At 46.5% G+C, this 17,494-nt stretch overlaps 1 protein-coding gene across 2 annotated transcripts in view; it reads left to right on the forward strand.

The window, feature by feature from the left end:
• LOC134355368 (plexin-A2-like) overlaps nucleotides 1–15,317 on the forward strand; it is a 560,952-nt gene extending 545,635 nt beyond the window's left edge. For both annotated transcript variants that reach the window (XM_063065148.1, XM_063065149.1), the window contains exons 30-32: nucleotides 4,087–4,299; nucleotides 6,344–6,494; nucleotides 11,283–15,317. In XM_063065148.1, coding sequence (XP_062921218.1) covers nucleotides 4,087–4,299; nucleotides 6,344–6,494; nucleotides 11,283–11,378 — 460 coding nt within the window. In that variant the 3' untranslated portion in view covers nucleotides 11,379–15,317. The remainder of the gene's footprint in view (nucleotides 1–4,086; nucleotides 4,300–6,343; nucleotides 6,495–11,282) is intronic.
• Nucleotides 15,318–17,494: the final 2,177 nt, after the last annotated feature.

The raw sequence follows: 17,494 nt of genomic DNA on the forward strand, positions 1-17,494 counted from the left end.
ATTCCACTTTCATTGGTGAACTTGACAGCTGGGTAAAGTGAACGAGTGAGTCACAGTGACTTTAAATGCTAATGAGCACTAAGATAAGAGTAATCTGAGGAATTATGACATGAAAGTGACATCAAGGTGAGTTGAAGTGTTCTCTCCATGAGCTGTCCTCTGGAGGAGCCTCTGTTATCTCAAGGCTGTGTGCCTGCGGATTGTCACACACTCGAAAGGAATGAATAATACTCATTCATTGAAAGTAAATGTTTAGTGGAAGGAGCTCCAAAGAGATTGACAAACCTTGACAAACTTCTGTAGATGTGTGGTGGAAAGTGTACTGGCTGGCTGCATTACAGCTGGCACGGGAACACCAATGCCTTTGAGCAGAGAATACTACAGAAGGTAGTGGATTTGGCTCAGTACATCACAGGTGAAGGCCTCCCAACCATTGAGCACATCTACATGAAACGTTGCCGTAGAAAAGCAGCATCCGTCATCAAAGATCCTCACCACCCAGGCCATGCTCTTTTCTCACTGCTGCCATCAGGTAGAAGGTACAAGAGCTTCATAACTCACACCACCAGCTTCAAGAACAGGTATTACTCCTCAACCATCAGGCTCTTGAACGGAAGAGAATAACTTCACTCATTCTGCTGGTATTCCCACAACCGATAGTCTCACTTTAAGGCTCTTTATTTTGTTATTTCATGCTCATTACTTATTGCTATTTATTTATATTTGCATTTGCACAGTTTGATGCTCATTAATCCAGTTTACAGTTACTGATTTATAGATTCGCTAAATATGCCCACAGGAAAACGAATCTCTGGGTTGTATGTGGTGACATGTATGTACTCTGATAATAAATTTTACTTTGAACTTTCACTCCCTTAATCCATTTGTCCCTCCTCACTAATCTCCCTCCTGGCACTTATTCCTGCAAGTGAACACTCGCCTCCTCCCTCGTCTCATTCAGGAACCCAAGCAGTCCTTCCAGGTGAGGCAGCCCTTCACCTGCAAATCTGCTGGGGTAGTCTGTTCTGTTCGGTGTTCTCAATGCAACCTCCTCTACACTGGTGAGACCCATTGTAACTTGGGACTGGTTCATGGGGCACCTCCACTCCTCCCGCCAAAAGCGGAACTTCCCAGTGGCCAAACATTTTATTTCCCATTCCCTGTCCTTTTACCTCTTCACACCTGCCTATCACTTTCCCGCCTCCTTCCCTTTCTCCTGTGGTCCACTCTCCTGTCCTATCAAATTCCTTCCTTTCCGGCCCTTTATCTTTCCCAGCCACCTGGCTTCACCTATCACATTCCAGCAATCCTCCTTCCCCTCCCCCCACCTTTATTCTGCTGTCTTCCCCCTTCTATTTCAGTACTGAAGAAGGGTCTCGGCCTGAAATGTCGACTGGTCATTCATTTCCACGGATGCTGCCTGACCTGCTGGGTTCCTCCAGCATTTTGTAATAAAGAATACTTGTCCATTTTATTAATGACCAGTGAGCCGTGGAGTGGTCACGATGATGGGTCTCAACCCTGGTAAATTTCACCTGTAGAGCTGCCGATACATAAGGCATCTGTAATGTGCAAACAATACGCCATACCTCCACAGCAGAGAGGAATGCTGAAAAGTGTGGGGCCTAGTGGCTAGCACAACGCTTTGCAGTACAGGCAGTGCAGGGTTCAATTCCAGCCACTGCCTCTAAGGAGTTTACACGTTCTCCCCGTGTCCATGTGCATTTCCTCCGCGCGCTCCGATTTCTTCCCACAGTCCATAGATGTACCAGTTGGTAGGTTAACTGGCCATTATAAATTAGGCTCGGATTAAACCTGGGCGATGTGGCTCGAAGGGCCTATTGTGAGCTGTATCTGTATCTCAATAAATAAATTAAACATTTTAAAAGTAAATAAATAAAGCCGGCTCTGACATCTATGCACCCAGATGGCCTGTTGGTCTGTTTTGCCACAGAACCAAACTGGTGTGAGGAGCACCCTGCCGGGATGAGGACAGGCAGATACATCAGTGACATTTAACGATAGGCATATGGATGACAGAAAAATGGAGGCTTAGTAGAGTAGGTTAAAAGTTCAGCATTTCATCGTGGGCCGAAGAGTCTGAACTGTGCTGTAGTGTTCTGTGCCCCTTGTTAACAAGAATCCTATGATTTGACAAGCAAAGCTTTTATTGATTTTACAACATTTTGAGCCATTTTTAACAGAGCGAATCTTTGCGAATTTGTATGGTTCTGGTACAGAATCAAACCCTGAAAAATCACATTTGTGAACATTGTAAATAGCTTTAAGAGTGATTTTCATCCCAATTATCTGCCGCGCAATTTGTGCAAAGGGATAGGAGCTGATAAGATTACTTATCGTTTTAATTAAAGTCTTATCAATCCCCAGTGTCTGATCCTATCAGACCTGCACTCCATTAAGTCCTGAGGTCTCTGTGGAATACCACCAGCTGCAAATCTCTGTCTGAGATTTTACCCCTGGCTATATCCCAAACTCTCCTCTGTTCTCCTCATTTCCACATCAGCATCTGGGAGATTCATGAAGCAATTCAGAATTCTCCCCACAGTAGGGGTACCACAGCTTGCATTTACCTTTCAGTACAGAATCTTGAAACTTAACAAGAACAAGGAAGTAAGGGGGGGGGCAGGGGTAAAAAGGCGATAACTTTAGCAGTGAAGTATCCATATTTTAAAAAGGATGTTCTGGCATTTACCTTGCAGTACAGAATCTTGAAACTTAACAAGAACAAGGAAGTCCAGACAAGTCCAGAGGAGGTTTACAAGAATGATCCTGGGAATGAAAGAGTTAACATATGAGGAGAGTTTTGATGGCTCTGAGACTGTACTTGTTGGAGCTTAGAAGAATGAGGGTGGGGAGGAATCTCATTGAAAGCTACTGAATATTGAAAGGCGTAGATCAGCGGTTTCCAAACTTTTGTTATACCATGGACCAGAACAATTAAGCAAGGGGTCGGTGGACCCTAGGTTGGGAACTCCTCGCCTAGATAGAGTGGATGTGGAGACGATGTTTCCTATAGTGAGAGAGTCTAGGTCCAGAGGGCACAGCCTCATAACACAAGGACATCCCTTTAGAACAGAGATGGGGAGGCATTTCTTCAGCCAGATGGTGGTGAATCTGTGCAACTCATTGGCACGGATGGTTGTAGAGGCCAAGTCAATGGGTATATTTAAAGCAGAAGTTGATAGATTCCTGATTAGTCAAGGCATCAAATGTTACAGGGAGGGGCAGGAGAATGGGATTGAGAAGGATAATAAATCAGCCATGTTCAAATGACAGAGAGGACTCGATGGGCTGAATGGCCAAATCCTGTTCCTCTGCCTTATGGTCTTGTGGATGAAGATGTGGTCGGGGAGCTGGGTAATCCTTCCCAACCCTTCTTTGCCTCCCCCGTCTGTCCTAGTTACCTTATCTGCCAGAACAGCCGCCCTTCCAGTGACTCCTCCACCACCTCCTTTCCCAGGCACACTACCTGATCTCCCCTCAGGTGATTTGCAAAGTAGCACAGGGGAGGAAAGAGTTCTGTTCTTCTGGAATTGTGGGCAGCGCAGTAGTGTAGCGGTTAGCACCACACGTTACAACGCCAGATATCAGTGTTCAATTCCCGCCGCTGTCTGTGGGTTCCCCCCGTAACCACGCGTGTATCCTCCGGGTCGTCCCATTTCCTTTCACCTTCCAAAGATCGCAGTTTAGGGTTAGGAAGTCATGGGCGTGCTATGTTAGTGCCAGAAGCATGACGGCACTTGTGGGCTGCCCCCAGCTCATCCTCGCACGGCGTTGATCATCGGAGCAAACGTTGCATTTCACTGTGTGTTTCTATGTTTTGATATACATTTGGCAAATAAACCTGATCTTCACTAACACACACAAAAATTGCTGAAGGAACTCAGCAGGTCAAGCAGCATCTGTGGAGGAGGATGTAAACCGTCGACGTTTCAGGCTGAGGCCCTTAAACTGGGAAAACGTTATCTTTTTTCTCGAATTTATTCCAAGATTCCTAACATATCAAGAGGTGGGTGAGCTCAGGGAGGTGATGTAGTTTTAACGAAGTGTCGGTTTGATTTTCAGCCTACCTCTGCGGTTCTGGGTGAATGTCATTAAGAACCCGCAGTTTGTGTTCGATATCCACAAGAGCAGTATCACGGACGCCTGCCTCTCCGTGGTGGCACAGACCTTCATGGACTCCTGCTCCACCTCGGAACACCGTCTTGGCAAGGACTCGCCATCCAACAAGCTGCTGTACGCCAAGGACATCCCCAACTATAAGAGCTGGGTTGAGAGGTGAGTGTGTCGTGGCATCACCCTGCACCAGTGTTCCCCACGTTCAGCCAAGACTGGGGAAGTTAATTTGATAAGCCTGCAAACAAAGGCACGGGGAGGTGCCTTCTAAGGCTGCTGTACCATAGGCACTGCTAGGTGATGTTTCCAATAGTGGAGCAGTTTAGGACCAGAGGGCACAGCCTCAGAACAGGACATCCCAGTATAATGCAGATGAGAAGCAGGAATTTCTTTCAGTAGAGGGGAGTAAGGCTACGTCCACACTGCGCCGGATAATTTTGAAAACAAAGCTTTTTCTCTTCGTTTGGCTCTCTGTCCATAATAAAACGGCGTTTTCATCCCCCCCGAAAACGGAGATTTTCAGAAACGGTCTCCAGAGTGAATAAATCTGAAAATGTCTAATATCCGTTGCAGTGTGTACGGGGTAACCGGAGCTTTTTAAAACTGCTGTCATGACGTGCCGGAACAGATAGCGGCAGCCCGGCATTTCATTGTTTTCTTCTTCTTCTTCTTCTTATTATTATTATTATTATTACTACTACTGGGGTGCGGTTTGGAGATTATACAGTGTGGGATGGGGTGGCGTTTGGAGATTATACAGTGTGGGATGGGGTGGCGTTTGGGGATTATACAGTGTAGGATGGGGTGGCGTTTGGGGATTATACAGTGTAGGATGGGGTGGCGTTTGGGGATTATACAGTGTGGGATGGGGTGGGTTTGGGGATTATACAGTGTAGGATGGGGTGGCATTTGGGGATTATACAGTGTGGGATGGGGTGCGGTTTGGGGATTATACAGTGTAGGATGGGGTGGCGTTTGGGGATTATACAGTGTGGGATGGGGTGGCATTTGGGGATTATACAGTGTAGGATGGGGTGGGGTTTGGGGATTATACAGTGTAGGATGGGGTGGCGTTTGGGGATTATACAGTGTGGGATGGGGTGGGGTTTGGGGATTATACAGTGTGGGATGGGGTGGGGTTTGGGGATTATACAGTGTGGGATGGGGTGGGTTTGGGGATTATACAGTGTGGGATGGGGTGGGGTTTGGGGATTATACAGTGTGGGATGGGGTGGCGTTTGGGGATTATACAGTGTGGGATGGGGTGGGTTTGGGGATTATACAGTGTAGGATGGGGTGGCATTTGGGGATTATACAGTGTGGGATGGGGTGGGGTTTGGGGATTATACAGTGTGGGATGGGGTGTGGTTGGGAGGTTATACAACGTGGGACAGGGTTACAGAGTTAACACAGTGGGAGTGGATTAGACTTAATGGTGTGGGAGGGGGTTAGCGTTAACACAGTGTGGAAGGGGATTAGAGTTAACACGGTGTGGGAGGGGGTTAGTGTTAACACGGTGTGGAAGGGGATTAGAGTTTACACGGTGTGGGACAGGGTTAGAGTTAACACGGTGTGGGACAGGGTTAGTGTTAACGGTGTGGGACAAGGTTAGTGTTAACGGTGTGGGACTGGGTTAGAGTTAACACGGTATGGGAGGGGTTAGAGTTAACAGTGTGGGACGGGGTTAGAGTTAACACGGTGTGGGACGGGGTTTAGAGTTAACGCGGTATGGGAGGGGGGTAGTGTTAACGCGGTGTGGGACGGGGTTAGTGTTAACATTGTGTGGGACTGGGTTAGAGTTAACGGTGTGGGACGGGGTTAGAGTTAACGCGGTATGGGAAGGGTTAGAGTTAACGGTGTGGGACGGGGTTAGAGTTAACGCGGTATGGGAAGGGTTAGAGTTAACGGTGTGGGACGGGGTTAGAGTTAATGCGGTATGGGAGGGGGTTAGTGTTAACGCGGTGTGGGACGGGGTTAGAGTTAGCGGTGTGGGAGGGTGTTAGAGTTAACGGTGTGGGAGGGATTTAGAGTTAACACGGTGTGGGACAGGGTTAGTGTTAACCCGGTGTGGGACGGGGTTACAGTGCTGGCACAGAAAAGGGAATGAAGGTTGGGGCAAATACCTGTGATGATGGTAAATGGTGAGCCATTCTTGTTATTCAAACTGCCTGCTGAAATTACATTCCTGTGTGCTTTGTTTCCAAAGGTATTACGCTGATATAGCCAAAATGTCTGCAATCAGTGATCAGGACATGAATGCCTACCTGGCAGAGCAGTCGCGACTGCACGTCAGCGAGTTCAACATGCTGAGCGCGTTGAACGAGATCTACTCTTATGTTACCAAATACAGTGAAGAGGTGAGTCCCAGCGCCTGCCCCAAGTTCTGCTTCTCACAATTGTTCAACTGAACCACAGGTGTCAGCCCCGGCGATATTAAAATAAACAGGGGCACGGATTGTTTTACAAGCCTGACATTCAGTACTTCTGAATGTAGAACATTATAGCACAGACAAGGTCCTTCAGTCCATGATGATCTTCCGGCCTTGTGACCCACTCCAAGATCAAATCTCTCCCACTTAGCCCCCCATTTTTCTGCCATCCATGTGTCTAACAGACTTTTAACTGTCCTGAATGTGTCTGCTGCCTCTGCCACCACTGCTTACAGGGTGTTCCATGCACCCACCATTCTCTATAAAAAAAACTTACCTCTGATAACCCCCTATACTTTCCTCCAATCACCTTAAAATTGTGTCCTGTCATGTGAGCCAGTTCTGCCCTGGGGAAAAGTCTCTTACTGCCCACTCCATCTACGCCTCTTATCATCTTGTAGACCACCATTATTTATCTATTGAGATACAGTGTGGAACAGGCCCTTCCAGCTCTTCGAGCCACCGTGCCCAGCAAGCCCTTGATTTTAACCCTGGTCTAATCATGGGACAATTTACAATGACCAATTAACTTACCAGCCTGTGCGCCTTTGGTATGTGTGAAACCGGAGCACCCAAAGGAGGTCCACTCGTTCACGGGGAGAATGCACAAACTGCTTACAGGCAACGTCAGGAAATGAACCCTGGTCACTGGTATAGTGAAGCACCTCGCTAACTTGTCGCCCCATCTCTCACCTCTCAGAGATTTTTGAAATACATTTGAAATGGCCTCCTAACTATGTTGTACCGAAATTCTGAAACGGATATTGTTCTAATCAGTTGGTAAATTCTGATTACAGTTATCCACTTCAGGAATCTCAGTTGAAAAAAAATTCTCAGTAGATTTTCTATTTCATTATCTGAGATTATCTCATCACTAATTTCCGGGTGGATAGTCTCTGGGCTGGTGCACTTGACGAGACCTGTACTCTGGCAGTAGAATGTGTGAGGTAGCAGCGTTTAATATGTGGTTCACACTGCAGTTAACAATTTAAATGCAGCAGCAGACCAAAGTGGAAAATGCAACAGAGGGGCCTGGCCTCCTCTGATATAGACCCCATGGAGGGGCCCACTGTTACACTAATGAGATAATGAACAGAGAAAATAAAAATAAGTGAAGATACTTGGGGAGTTCTTCATTAGAGGTGGTAAAGAGCTTTATTTAATATGCCATCCACTGCCAAAGACTGTAATTTCACCAGATAAACAGGTAGTAATGTAGAAAAATCTCATTACGACAAATTACTATAGATCTTGACACTTAATGCTCGTTATCTGCAGTGTTGGTTTTATGTTAGCTGTTCTTTAGTACCACATTATGCATTTGAGTTTAATTTGGACTAGAATAAAGCAAAATTATATTTTGCTTCAGTTGGAGACGGCTGCACATAAAGACTCGGGAAACGTGCTTTGTAATCTGATGGGTAATATCCATTAGGAATATTCAGAACATCATTGCCTCAGTGAATATTGCAATGAATGGTTCTGGGGAAATAGTGTTCCTTGCATATGAAGTGATGATCCAATTAAAGCCCCGCGTTCACTTCTCTCCCTCTTTCACCTGCCATAGGTGTCTCTGCAGCTGCTTTTGTGGAAAGTCAATGCCATGGATTTCTCTGGCCAGACGCACAGCATGTAGTTTGCAGTCCCCCTGCGCTCTGAGGGTGAATGCGAATGTGTTGCTGATATTACACTGAAGACGTAGCCAGATAAAGTCGCAAGCACACCGAAAGGGGAGATGCAATTAGGTGATCAACCCAGGTCCCCAGAAATAATTTGTCTCAGGCAGGCAGGCGTCCCTTTGTTGAAATAATTTAGTCTCAAGCCCAAAGTATCTGGAGTGACAAAGTAGAACTGAGCATGATAAAACAAAAATAAATCACCTCAGATGAATAATTCAGGTACAGACTAGAACGGATATAGCAAGCTGAGGGGAAAATTTGGATGTGCAGTTTCAGTGAGTGAGAATCGAACGGTAGTGCAAATGAAAGGGAGCCCACAGACTGGTGCAGCAGTCTGAATAGTAAGCAGGTGGGGTGGACTGTCGGGCTCCTTTCAAGCAGGAGGCTGTTGGAGCTGGAATTCTATGTATTGAGGTTTCAGTCTTTACCTTAGGAGGCCATGCTCCCAACATCTCAGCAGGAGGGGGGAGGCTGTGGGGTAAAGGAAGAGGAGATCGGCAAGGAGAGAAGTCAGTAGATGTCTTTTAAGTAGACATCACCTTGCCTGGTGGGATATTCCCCTGATTACTGGCAGGATGAAGCAGAGGTCACAGGAAGCAGAGGTGGCGTGGAGAAGATCTGATGGGGGATCATGTTACGGGAAGCAGAGGTTACGGGGTGGAGGTCTCATGGAGCAGTTAGAGGAAGCAGAGGTCACAGGAAGCAGTGATCATAAGGAGGCAGTCATATGGGGGCAGAGGTTACAGGTGGAGCAAAGGTGGCAAGGCGGAAGTCATAGGGAGCAGAGATCACGGGGAGAATAGGTGATGGAGAGGAGGTCACAGGGAACAGAAGTTGAGGGGTGGAGGTCAGAATTTGTGACAGAGGTCGAGGGGAGCAGAGGTCAGCTGGAGACAAGAGGCCACAGCGACCAGTTGGAGGGGTAAAATTCAAAGTTCATAGATGCTCTTCTGCACACGACTATTGTAACGTGTGGTTATTTGAGTTACTATCACCCTTCTGTCAGCTTAAACCAATCAGGCCAGTCTCCTCTGACCTCTCTCATTAACAAGGTATTTCCGTCTATAGAAATACCACTCACTGGATGTCTTTTGTCTTTTGCACCATAAGTTCTAGAGAACTGCTGTGCATGAAAATCCCAGGAAATCAGCAGTTTTTGAGATACTCAAACCACCCCATCGGGCACCAACCATCATTCCACAATCAAAGTCACTTAGATCACATTTCTCCCCCATTCTAATGTTTGGTCTGATCAGCAACTGAACTTCTTGATCTTAAGACATGGGAACAGAATTATGCCATTCAGCCCACCGAGTTTGCTCCACCATTTCACCGTGGCTGATTCTGGATCCAATTCAGTCTCATACACCTGCCTTCTCATGATATCCCATGATGCCCTGACCAATCGGGAATCTATAAATTTTGCTTTAAATATACCCAGGGACTTGGCCTCCACCGCAGTCTGTGGCAGAGCATTCCACAGATTCACAACTCCTTGGCTAAAAAAATTCCTCCTTACCTCTGTTCTAAAAGGTTGCCCCCTCAGTTTTGAGGCTGTGCCCTCTAGTCCTGGATACCCCCACCAGAGGAAACAACCTCTCCATATCCACCCTATCTAGCCTTTTCAACATTGGATAGGTTTCAATGAGATCCCAGCGCACTCTTCTAAATTCCAGCAACTACAGGCCCAAAGCTGCCAAACACTCCTCATACGTTAACCCCTCCATTCCTAGAATCATCCTCGTGAACCTCATGTCTGCATGTTTTTATCCATTGAATTGCATTGACACGATTAGCTGATTAGATATTTGCATTAACGAGCAGGTGTACCCAATACATTGGCTACCAAGTGGAACACAGAACAGTCAAGCGCAGTATGGGCTCTTCAGCCCAAGATATTGTGCCAACCTTATAAACTCACTCTAAGATCTAGACCTTCCCTCCATTTTTTGATCATCCATGTGCCTATCTAAAGTCTCTTATATGTCCCTGATGTGTCTGGCTCTATCACCATCACTGGCAGTGCAATCCATGCACCCACAACTGCCTCTGTCATCCACTCTAAACCTTCCTCCGATCGCTCCAAACCTCTGGCCAGGTTGCCCGCTGCTTTAGTGACCCAGCCACTCTATCAGTGATTTATAATGGAGGTAAGATTCCACCTCTGCCCTCTGAGTTGTCACTCTTGTAGAAACCTTTCTGACTGCAGTCTCACCTAGAGTTGGCTAATGGTTAGTGTAACAACTTTCAGCGCCAGCGATGGGGCTTAATTTGTGCTGTTGTCTTTAAGGGCTTTGTATTGGTTGCCTGGATTGGTGATCATGTCTTATGAGGATAGGTTGAGTGAGCTAGTGTTTTTCCTCTTTGGAGCAAAGGAGCATGAGACCGTGACTTGATAGGGATGTACAAGGTGATAAGAGGCATAGATCAAGTGCACAGCCAAAGACTCGCAGAGGGTGATGAGAGTGTGGAACAAGCTGCCGAACAAAGTTGAGCATGGAAACTCAATATCAATGTTTAAGAGAAGTTTGGATTGGTACATGGGTGGTAGGGATATGGAGGGTTATGGTCCTGGTGCAGATCGATAGGAGTAGGCAGATTATTTGGTTTGGCACAGACTAGATGGGCCAAATGGCCTGTTTTTGTGCTGTGCATTTCTATTGTTCTATAACCTTTTCCCAAGGCAGAAATAGCTAATACAAAGGGGTATAGTTTTAAGGTGATTAGAGGGAAGTATAGGGGGATGTCAGAGGCAGGTTTTTTACAAAGAGAATAATGAGGGCATGGAATGCACTGGAACGAGTGCTGTAGTAGTTAATATTCTTCCTGTGACTGTGTGGGTTGTACGCCAGTTTTTTCCCATCTTCCAAAGACGTACGGGTTGGGGTTAGTAAGCTGCCAGTATGTTGGCAATAATTGTGGTCTGACCTCATAATCATCCTCAGACTGCGTTGGTCACCGATGCTCAAGACACATTTCACTGTGTGCTTCAATGTAAACTAATCTTTAAATCTTTGACCTTGCCTTCCCCTTGCAGATCACTGCTGCCCTGGAACAAGATGAGCAGGCTCGGAGGCAGCGGCTCGCGTACAAAGTGGAACAGCTGATTGCCGCCATGTCCTTAGAGAGCTGAGCACTGTGTCTTCAGGAACCAGGCAGTCTGTGAGCGCTGGAGAAAGGGAAGCCATGAGATGGCAGGAACCAAACATGGACCTGTAGACATCCCATGGCCAGTCCGTGCCCAGTGGCTGAGATGGCTGTTCCAGTTTGAGAGGGGCTGGGTGCCTCTGTTTTCTGTGTTCACAATACTACCTTTCGCTGACTCGCAGTTGGAATTCTGATAAGCTTGAATCTGTGGTTGTCCCTTCCCAAAGGAAACTTTGGAGCTGCAGCTGATTGTTAGTTAACTGATCATCGGACCAGGCCGTGGTGCTAACGACCAATGTGGGCGGTTTCTGTGGCCGGGGTGGGAACGGACCGGCGAGCTCGGCACAGTGCCACGGACATAACCTATCTGCTGCTGTGGGAATGGCTCCATAATCACGCACAACTGGCCAAAGCTGCGTTCACCAGGAAGGCAGGCCGCTGCCACTGTGCTCTCAGTGGCCTGTCCACTGAAGGACTGAAGACTTCTTAAAAAGAGGCGTGGACTTTGGGAACTTTTGGCTGCCGTCTGCACCTTCCTTTGGTCCGTGCCACCCCTGCCTCACCATGAGCTTCATCATTCCAATACCGAACATTACTACACTTGTGAAGACAAAGACATCTGTACATGGGAATTGTATGTTTTTATTGTTATTATGAAGGTGAAGATTCCATCACAGCTGCTATGTAACGGAACTGTTCTGTGTAGTAAAACCAGTCAGTTGTGTAACACAAGGTTAGTGCCACACACTGTGTCTTCAAACTTCTTGAATGTAATTCCATGGCACAGTGTGGGAAAGCTTGTACTGGAAATCCATCATTACTATCAATCCCAATCCCAATCCCATCTTCCCTTGACGTGTACCACAGTGTGTAACTGACCCCTTCCATCATCACTTTCATCCCGTGACTGTCCCTCCAGACTGTTGTGTCACCTCAGAGGGAGGAACCTGACACCACCTTTGCAGGATGGTCTTCATCAGATCCACCTGGCAGGGAGGGTGGGATTGATCAGCTCAATGCCCCACACAGGTGGTCACCGGAGGGAGGAATTGGCTGGAGATTCCCCAGTGAGCATCCCTCAGCAACAACCAAGACCCTCACCGGTTTGGGGCTAGCTAGGACCCTGCTGCTCCACGCATGTATTTAACTGGGGTTGGCCCTGTTGACCAGGTTTCCAATCAGTCCACAGTGTGTGGATTTGTGTCACCAGCACTCACACTAGAATGGTACCTCCACAGGGTCCTGATACTCCTTGAGTTATTGAAAGGGTCCAGGCTTTCATTTCTCTACGTCGCTCCCCCTCTCGGTGTTAGTGCAGCAGCTCCGTGGAAACCCAACCTTCATGAGAGCAGGAGCTGGCTAAACGAGGCAGAATGCTCCAAAGAGAGATACTTGCTTTGCCAGCTGAGCGTTGGTGGCACAGATTACTCGAGGGAGCACACATGGTGAGGTGAGGGTGAGAAGTGGTGTGGTGCCAAAGACTTTATGTTACTGTCTCCTGTCATCCAACAACAACAGCAGAATCCACAAAGATCGTTCTGAATGCTTCATCTTCCCTTTCCACACAGAGAAACCAAAGGTGTTAGATGTGCACGACCTGGCTCCACACAACCTGTACAAATGTAAATAGTGTTCATACCTCCATATGAGAAGGGATATTGCTTTTTATTGCTGTTGTGCTTGGTTCTCTAGTAATTCAGTTCCTATACAAAGATGTGTGTAGTGTTCTTTGCACATTTGTGAACAACTCTCTGGTGTGTTTTGACATAGTTTCATCCAATGTTTCTCAATCAGTGACCGTGAATGAGTATTGAAACGAGAACAAAAATGCTCAAATGGAATGTCATCTGTGGATGGGCAGTGTGAATGGTTGGCAAATGGTACCCCCCAAATGTTGAATGATTGGCACATGGTACAGATGTTGAATGGGTGGCATGGAACTAGATGTTAATGGCTGGCCCATGGTACCCCCAGATGTTGAATGATGTGGCACATGGTACCCCCAGATGTTGAATGATTGACACATGGTACAGATGTTGAATGAATGACATGGAACCGGATGTTGAATGAATGTCATGAGCTAGATGTTAAGTGCTTGGCAAATGGTAACAGATGTTGAATGGATGGCACAAAGCAAGATGTTGATTGTTGGCACACGACACCAGATGTTGAATGGAATGCTCTCAGTGCCAGATGTTGAGTGGATGGCACACAATACCAGCTGTTGAGTGGTAACATTGTATCAGATATTTTGATGGCACTGTACCAGATGCTGCGAATGGCATGTGGTACCAGACATTGTGTGATATTTCTGTTTGAAAACTTGCTTTCCTCACTTGTTCCTCTGCAACACTTAGTCCTGACCTGAAGGGTCCCATTCCTCTGGGAAGGGTTGCAGAGCAATCAGTGAGCAGAAGGTGCCCCTCCTTCATATGCTGTTTGATACTTCAGGTTCACTTTTACCTCTGGGCAGGTGTCCCTGTTTAAAGCTGTAGATGCGAGCACCTGTAGATGGGTGTGCCTGTAACACGTGAGCATGCACACTTCGAGTGAAATGCTGAAGTGTTTAATCACAGCTCTCATTTAAGCCACCAGACCTGAGCTTGCAATTCCAAACAGCCAAGCTGCTTTGCCCAGCACTGAATGAGCCTCTTGTGTCTATGATTGTCATTCTCTGAAACTTAATGACAGTGACTCCAAATCACTCATCACAAATTGGTTATTTACATTTTTTAACCATCGAGTAGAATTCCTCTGACAATACTTGAAATCCTTCAGGACATTCATTAAGGAACATTTGCTCAAGCATCTAATAGTTGTTGGTTTGCAATGTACAAATTCAACATTCAGATAATTGGAGAATAGACACTACAGAAATGCTGGGGAACCATAACTGGGAAAACTGTAGTTTACATGATAGTTGTTCATCACCAGAGCAAAAGTGTTTGAAGGACAAACCATAACCTATTCTGGGAGATATTGATTTAACCTTTGTCAATGGATGGGCAAGGTAAAGATGATGCAGTGAACTCACCTCAGAGTGATGACACTTGGTCTGAAGATCTATCAGTCCCATTGGCACCCTTTGTCCATGCTGGCCAAGGTACCTTCCTGAACCAGTCCCATGTACCTGTGTTTCTGTATCCCTCTGAAAATTTCCTCTCCATGAACACCAGTTGCTATTCACCTCTTGATATTTGGGCCATGAAGACAAAGGTAAATTTTCTCTGTTAAGTTATCCCTATTCAGAGGCGGTATAAAGCTGCTGTCTGGTTATTATCACTGATTTCACTAGTGGTTTATCCTGTTAACGTTTGTTCAAGGGTTACCTCGTCGTTCACTCTGGACTATTTCTGACTGCCTAGCCAAGGTGCAGGGAGACACTGCTGCTCTATAATGTGAAGGGGATGTTGCAAGTCAGTTTGAAGAACACTGTCGGGGTGAGAGTGACCCAGTAAACCAGAGGTTCACAGCCTGGGGTCCACAGACCCCTCGGTTAACGGTAGAGGTCCATGGCATAATAAAGGTTGGGAACCCCTCCAGTGAACTGTTCAAAAGCCATGGCGACACAAGCGACTGCGGATGCTGGAATCTGGAGCAGAAAACACTGTTAGAACTCGTCAGGTCAAGCAGGGTCTGTGGAGGGGAATGGGTATTCGAGCTTTCAGATCGTAATCCTGTGTCAAAACAGTCATGACGTGGTACTTTGACCTGAGATATTGCCAGTTCCATGCCGCCCCCTTCCCCAGACGCTGCTCGACCTGCTGAGTTCCTCCAGCGGACTGTCTGCTCTGTGTAAAGTCCATTCCTATTTGTTATATTGTGTACCTAGTGTAAATATGAATCGCTCCTATTTTGCAAGCCAGAATCACTTTGTACTGTTGTTGTATATAAATAAAGGTAACTTGATAAAAGATTAGCATATTAATTATTTCTCTCTTGGTGTTTGCTGAGGTGGTTGACTCAGTCTGGGTGGTGATCTCAGCATGAGGTGCACCAGCTGAAGTGGATAACCAGCATTTCGCTGCTCACAGGTTGGTAACACACAGCAATACCCATTGCAGGAGCGGACAGATGCCAGCTTCTAAAGCTAACGGTTTCACCAATCATCTGAAGATTGGCGAGGTGAAGTGGACTTTACCACAAGGAAAAGCGTTACGTGATTTATTTCAGAGCCTGACTCCTGAAGAGACCAGAAGGCAGACATAATCTGCTGGCTCTTTCTGCTCTCCTTCCAGAATGGGACTACTGCAGGAAAAGCGATTGGAGTAAGTTTACAGATATCAAAAGGCAAAAGTAAACCATAATTAAATCATAAGACGTAAGAACAGAATAAGGCCATTCGACCAGAGCCTGCTCTGCTATTCCATCATGGCCAATTAATTATCCTTCTCAACCTCATTCTCCTGCCTTCTCCCCATGACCTTTCATGCCCTAACTAATCAAGGACCTATCAACCACCCAATAAAAACGTAAGAAATAGGAACACGAGTAGGTAACCTTGCCCGTCAAACTTGCCATTCAATAACATCATGGCCAATTTGGCCATGGACTTATCTCCACCCACCTGCCTTTTCCCCATAACCCTTAATTCCCCCACTTTGCAAAAATCTATCCAACCTTGTCTTAAATATATCTACTGAGGTAGCCTCCACTGCTTCATTGGGCAGAGAATTCCACAGATTCACCACCTTCTGGGAAAAGCAGTTCCTCCTCATCTCTGTCCTAAATCTACTCCCCCCAAATCTTGAGGCTATGTCCCCTTGTTCTACACCTACCAGTGGAAAGCAGTTCTCACCTACCAGTGGAAAGAACTTTCCTGCCTCTATCTTATCTATCCCTTTCATAATTTTATGTGTTTCTATAAGATATCCTATCATTCTTCCGAATTCTAGCGAATACAATCCCAGGTGACTCGATCTCTCCTCATAGTCTAACCCCTCATCCCTGGAATCAACCTGATGAACCTCCTCTGCACTGCCTCAAAGCCAATATATCCCTTCCTCAAGTAAGGTGACCAGAACTGCACGCAGTACTCCAGGTGCGGCCTCACCAATGCCCTGTGGAGTTGCAGCATAACCTCTCTGCTCTTAAATTCAATCCCTCTAGCAATGAAGGCCAACGTTGCATAATATACCTAATGATTTGTCCTCCACTGGAGTCTTTGGCAATGAATTCCACAGATTCACCACCCTCTGGACAAAGAAATTCCTCCTCATCTGTTTTAAATAGACATCCTTCACTAGTCCCATCACTGAAATGTTTTCATGTGGACTCACTTTCAAGAACTTTTCATCTCGTGTTCTCAATATTAATTGCTTACTTGATTATTATTTTTCTTTCTTTTTGTACTTGCACATTGATTGTCTGTCCTGTTCAGTGTGGTCTTTCATTGATTCTATTGCGTTTCTTGTATTTACTGCGAATTAATCTCTAGGTTACATGTGGTGACATATATGCACTTCGATAATAAATTTACTTTGAACATCCTTCTATTCTGAAGCTGACCTCTCTCACTCCTGTACGCTTCCTTCTCACCATCTGAAATTCTGCCAATAATAGTTGGGTCGTAGGCATCTGCCTGTGCCTAGCCACTCCTGCCCCTCCTGTCAAGGTACAGGGAGGGTAGAGCAGTGGGCTAAGCACACATCCCCGAGGTGAAGAAGTGTGGATTGTCAGCGAGGAGGAGATTTAATTTCTGATATGCAGAGACTATGGTTTCCGGTGAGGAAGTCAAGGATCCAAATTGCAGGCGATGGTACAGAGGCCCAAGCTCTGGAACTCTTTGATCACAACTCAATCTGCCATCCAAATCATTGACATACTGTATAAAGAAGAGGTCCCAACACTGACCCCTGTGGAACACCGCTTGTCACCAGCATAACTAGACGTACAGTATGTCTGGTACTCAGTGGTACAGGCAGCATCAGTGGAGGGAGACAAGCAATCCCTCACAGGGATCACTCACTCAGTGACTCCCTTATCCTCCCCCAGGCACTCTCTGCTGTAACCACAGGAGCTGCCACTCCTGTCCCTACACCTCCTCGCTCACCACCATCTGTGGCCCTAAACAACCCTTCCATGTGAGGCACCTTCACATGC

This window comes from Mobula hypostoma, chromosome 13, assembly GCF_963921235.1.
Source record: "Mobula hypostoma chromosome 13, sMobHyp1.1, whole genome shotgun sequence".
Classification (NCBI taxonomy): Eukaryota; Metazoa; Chordata; class Chondrichthyes; order Myliobatiformes; family Myliobatidae; genus Mobula; species Mobula hypostoma.